Source organism: Lipotes vexillifer, unplaced genomic scaffold, assembly GCF_000442215.2.
Source record: "Lipotes vexillifer unplaced genomic scaffold, Lipotes_vexillifer_v1.1 scaffold1674, whole genome shotgun sequence".
In the NCBI taxonomy this organism is placed as follows: domain Eukaryota; kingdom Metazoa; phylum Chordata; class Mammalia; order Artiodactyla; family Lipotidae; genus Lipotes; species Lipotes vexillifer.
The window spans coordinates 802,662-808,522 of NW_006781722.1; the positions used below are offsets into that span (position 1 = coordinate 802,662).

Consider the following 5,861-nt stretch of genomic DNA (forward strand, 5'->3'; position numbering starts at 1 on the left):
CCCGGACCGGAGCACAAACCCGTGTCCCCTGCAACGGCAGGTGGACTCTCAACCACCGCGCCACCAGGGAAACCCTCTTTCTTTTTTTATATATATATATTTTTTAAATTTTACTAAAGTACAGTTGATTTACAATGTTGTGTTCATTTCTGCTGTACAGCAAAGTGACTCAGTTATACACACACACACACACACACACACACACACACACACACACACACACATATTCTTTAGGGACAAAATCATGCCCCCACACACCCTAGAGCCAGCATTTCCCAACCCTCCCAGGCAGCAAAAATCACTGGAGGGACTTATTATTCTGAGTAGAGCCTAAGAATCATTTTAACAAGAGCCTCAGGTGATTTGGGAAATGCTGCCTTATCAGAAAATTTGGGAAATGCTGCCTTAGGCTGTGTCTGTTGAAAATCAATAGCCAACTTCAGTACCTGAAGACACTCTTGCTTCTCCCACCTTCTGTATTGCCAAAGGGAGTTAGTTATATTCATTAGCAAGTGAGAGTAACACCATCTGGCCGCTGTTTAATTCCAAAGTGAGTTTTATTCATTAAAATTTAGGAAGAAGGTAGAATCATGTTTCTAAAAAGCCTTAAATCAATCAGATTTTTCTTTTTTTTTTTTGCTTTGCTTTGCTTCTCCTTTAATTTCAAAAATCACTTTACCTTTCATGTTCTCCCAACACTCTGTAGTACTCATCTCACTATCAGCACTTATCATACTGTATCATAGTTATTTTCTTAGCGTCCATCTCCTGGGCCCTCAGTTCATCCCTTCCCATTCACACATGACTCCCCCTAACACACAGATACTATATTCTGAGGCCCTGGGAACAAAAACAGGTTTAATTCATTTCAGTACACCCACCCCAGCAAGGTATCAGCCCTATAATGGGCCCTCAGTGAACACTGGCTATGTGGGTGGGTAGACGGACCAATGCCAACTCTTCTCTCTCCTATGATATGAGAATGGAGTTAAACCGTACACTTCCCAGAAGCAGCGTGTCGGGGTGCTGACCTCTGAGAGGCAAAACAGACTAATGGTTGATATTAAGGGTTTGAAATTCCAGCTACTTTTTTTTTTTTTTTTGCGGTACGCAGGCCTCTCACTGTCGTGGCCTCTCCCGTTGCGGAGCACAGGCTCTGGACGCGCAGGCTCAGCGGCCATGGCTCACGGGCCCAGCCGCTCCGCGGCATGTGGGATCCTCCCGGCCTGGGGCACGAACCCGCGTCCCCTGCATCGGCAGGCGGACTCTCAACCGCTGTGCCACCCGGGAAGTCCCCAGCTACTTTTACTAGCTATGTGTCCTTAGGCAAATTATTCGACCCCTCTCAGACTCCATTTCTTTATCTATAAATTGGAAAGGACATTTACCTCATTTGGTTGCTGTGAGAGTTACTTAGCATGTTCTTGGCCCTTTCAGCTCTTTATTGATCGTTCAGTATTATTTACTTGGCATGGAAGACTTAAGTATTTCCATTACACATCCCACCAATTAGGGAAAACCAAGTGATGGCACCTTAGCAGGAATTACTTAAATTAGCTAATCAGGTTGTTTTCTTCTTGACACTTAGCTGAGATCAAGGAGTGAATGGGGATTTTGCTGGCAGAGTTGGAGACAGGATGAGAGGAGAGCCAGAATGGGGTAGCACAGTGGGGGCCTGGAAGCCAGAGGGCAGCTTGAGGGCTTTGGTCCTTAGGGGCTCAAGAAACCAGGGACCAAAGAAATCTGCCAGGTACATACTTTCACTAGGCCCCAAAGTCAGTAGCCCCCACTGTTTTGTGCTGTTTTTCTACAACCCCGGGATACAAGCAATCAGGAGGTGTCTCATTCCCTAGAAGGGGGTTGATGCGGTCTGTCACACAAAAATCCTTGATGCCACATGGTTTTCTCCTTCTCTCTTGTGGCCACCCACTTCCATCCCTTTCCAACAGCTGCCCCCTCCTCACCTGACACCCCCATACAGCAGGTGTGTGACAACCTACATTCCAGTGCCCCATCTGCCTCTATAGCCATGCCTCTCTGGGCAAGGTACTGAACCTCCACAAGCTTTAGTTTCTTTCTCTGCAATGAAGATAACAATAGTCCTCTCTCACAGGACCATAATCAGTAATAGAGTCCATGTATATAAAGTTCAGACATTGGTAATTATTAGTATTAACACAGATTATGTCAGAGACCATTCATTCTGTCAGAATATATTTGCAGGCTGGGCATTGCTCTAGGAGCCTGGATGCAGCAGCAAACAAGTAAAAGTCCCTGCTCCTATCAGGTTGACTAAGTTGCAGTCATTTAATCTCCTATCAAATAAGTGTATAATTTGTCTTCAAAAAGCTTTAAGAGCATATACAGTTTTTAAAAATTCAGGTATCAAGTTATCAGAATCGATGTTTCAAAGTTAGAGAACTTTCTGGAATGGGTCATATGGGTTGGTGACACACATAGATTGAGTTCTCAATAAATGTTAGCTTGTATTAATGATATTAGGATCTCATGATGATCTCTAGTTACTTTATTTAAGAATGGCTTGCTTCTCCAGTTCTCTTCAAGAACAGAGCCTGAAGATCTTTTTTAAAAACCTCTTAAAACACGTAACAGGGCTTCCCTGGTGGTGCAATGGTTAAGAATCTGCCTGCCAATGCAGGGGACACAGGTTTGAGCCCTGGGCTGGTAAGATCCCACATGCCGCAGAGCAACTAAGCCCGTGCGCCACAACTACTGAGCCTGCGCTCTAGAGCCCGTGAGCCACGACTACTGAAGCCCGCACGCCTAAAGCCTATGCTCCACAACAAGAGAAGCCACTGCAATGAGAAGCCCACACACTCGCAACGAAGAGTAGCCTCTGCTCACCGCAACTAGAGAAAGCCCACACGCAGCAATGAAGACCCAACACAGTCAAAAATAAATAAATTAAATAAATTTTTTTTAAAAAATTAAAGCACATAACATACCCTCCTCCAATGAACTAAGTATTAGGAGTTTCACAGTACTTGTTTTATGAATGAATGAATGGACAAATGAGCAAACAAATAAACGAACAAACAGGACATCCAGCAAGCCTGCAGTTTTCTATTGTTCTAATGATCCTCTCTCACCTACACTGTCCCCCAACATATGTACACAAACAGGCACTCACAATTTTGCAAAAAAAAAAAAAGTGGTTTTCCCCAATTTAAGATGTAAATTGCATAGTAAACATATGTTAAAAGAGATTTAGTATACAAATTTCACCTTTTGCAAGAAGCTTTTACAGCATACAACTGTCCTATGGATTGAGCAAAACCATCTTCTATTCTCCTGGTTCCTCTCATTGTATTATGACTATACATGTCCCTTTAAAAAAGTTTTCATTCTCAGAATTCCTTTAAAATTCATATTAAGCTTTTATTTACATAGAGCCAAATGGTTGGACTAAAAGAAAGAAAGTAAATCCACAACTAAATGAACAAAAATGATGACTTCAACACTAGTTTGAACTTTTCATTGTTGCTTTTAAACAAAATATTTTTGGTCAGAGTTTCTCATAGTAGAGCTTGGAAATGACCAAATATAGGGAAAAGATCAAATGCTGAAAAGGAAATAAATCTAACGGGAAAGAAATTAGTAGGGAAGGGGAAAGAGAGAGAGCCTTTCAGGAACTTGCATTAGTGCCATAAAACAATGATGTATAGTCAAGTGGCCTGGTGATATAACCAGCATCTTGGATGAGAAAAATTAGACAGAGGGCCAACAGCATCTTCATGCACTATTTTTTGTAGCTTTTTTCCTTGAGAACCTACTTCAGAGGCTACTGTACCTATGCTTCACTCCCTTTTCTCTTGAATACCCATTGGGCCTGCCCAGCAGAGATAACATGAACACCCAGCTACAGCCTGGGGTACAAAGCTTCACAGGTTTCCCCTTGAGAACCATGGTGCCCAAGAATGGCAGCCGCAAGGGCAGGAAGCTGGCAAATGCACAAAAGCCTCGGGGCCCCAAGAGTGGTATTTGTGGATGAAAGTGATAATCTCCCTAGCATATCTCTCTGGCTCAATTAGGTAATGTAAAAAAATTTTTAAAGAAAATAGAAATGTGCTAGAATATAACTTAAATTACCTAAATTCCTGACTTACTTATAAGTGTTACTCGGAGGAGTTATGGAGCTTGGAACACATGTGTAAATGCGTGAGGTGAGAACCATCCTCAGTGATTCCGTGAATAGTAAAGAGGATCTGGGCCCCTTTCCAATGCCCTGGATACACCTTCCCCCTGACCTCTTGATGAGTGGGACCATGGTGACGAAGGCAGGCACACCAGCACAGATTTATTTTACATAGGCTCTTATAGATGTTGTTAAAGCTTCAAAACCGGAAGCCAGATAGATTTTCATTTTGGAGGTAAGTTTTATGAAAAATGTGTTCTCAGTTTATTTCCTGGTATATGGTGAACTCTCCACTGGACGGAGGGCTTCAGAGAGGCAGTTTTGGCACGGTGCACACATATGGCAGTCACCCAAGTTCTTTTACTCCCAGCTGTGCGTCTATGGGCGTATCACTTAACCACGATGACCTTTAGTTGCCTCCTGAGTTTGAACCAGATCAGCAATTCACAGACCTTGGTGTGAGGGTAGACAGGGGGGTTTATTTATTTAAAAACGAAGATTCATGGGCCCCAGATCCAGAGACTGTGACTCAGGAGGTCTAAGGAAGGGTTCAGAAATCTACATCTTTAATGAGCACCCCGCTGTGGACCACACTTTGAGAAATGCTGGACTAATTGATTTGGAAGATCCCTTCCAGCAGTAACATTCTATGGATTTATCCTTTCTTGGGCGACCAGTCTTGGGCAGCCTGACAGTCCCTCGATGCCTACCTACCCTTGGTAATGATGTTGTACCAACAGGGTGGGCATGTCTGCGTCTGTGCAGGGCAGCCTAGGGAAGGTGGTAGAGTCGAGTGGCTTGCTGTCTCTTCGCTGGGGGGAAACACTAACATCCTTGTCTCTGATACCCAGGTGACAGGCGGAGTCTGGAATTTCAGCCGAGTTTGCTGTGATGTTTTCGTCACTCTGGATGTCATGATGTGTACAGCCAGCATCCTGAACCTCTGTGCCATCAGCATCGACAGGTAAGGCTGGGCTTCCCATCCAGACTTAGGAGAGAGGTGGCCTAGGTCAGGTGGTTGGGGAAACCACCTAGGGAAGCTGCTCTTGCCATATTCAAGGCACAGGCTTTGCATCTGATGGCACTGGGGTCACTGCCATGTACAACTTAACTCTGGGACATTTTCTTTTCTCTCTTTTTCTTTTAAGCGATGGTTTGTAGGTGAGAGGGAACTCCTGTGACAGAAGAGAAATAACTACTCTACAAGCTTTCCTTTCCCCCAGAGGATTCTGGTTTTGCTTTTCCACCACCCTTGGGGCTTTTGTGATTCCTAATTTTTTGTGGGGAGAAAAGGTGAGGGGGACAAAGAGGTGAGATGAGCTGACACATTTAGGAGAGACTGTTCCTGTTGTTATTGTGTTTTGGTAAAGGGAGGGAGATAGAGCAGGGGCAAAAGACAGAGAGGGGAGAGAAAAGCTTGGGAGCTTGGGAGTACCTGTGAGGAAGGAGAGAGGAGTGGAGAATGGTAATTTTAGAAAATGTGGCTGTGCCCTATTTATTTATTTCCTTCATAGAGTTTAAGAAAAACAAGTAAAGAACAATGTTTTTTAGAATTGCCTTTTGGTTGCTGGAGTGGATTTCTGTGATTTTTGACTAGAGCCTTTGTGTGTTCCACCAGAGTAACATCATTCTCTATCCCTAAGAGTGTACTGCCCGGGCTCTGGGGACCTCTGTTCCTCCCTTCCAGTTTCCTCTCCTCTTTCCC

The 5,861-nt window shown here is 44.0% G+C and overlaps 1 protein-coding gene across 2 annotated transcripts in view; it reads left to right on the forward strand.

The window, feature by feature from the left end:
• Positions 1–5,861, forward strand: part of DRD3 (dopamine receptor D3) — a 37,300-nt gene that overhangs the window by 6,439 nt on the left and 25,000 nt on the right. For both annotated transcript variants that reach the window (XM_007454828.1, XM_007454829.1), the window contains exon 2: positions 5,008–5,120. In XM_007454828.1, the coding sequence (XP_007454890.1) occupies positions 5,008–5,120 (113 nt within the window). The remainder of the gene's footprint in view (positions 1–5,007; positions 5,121–5,861) is intronic.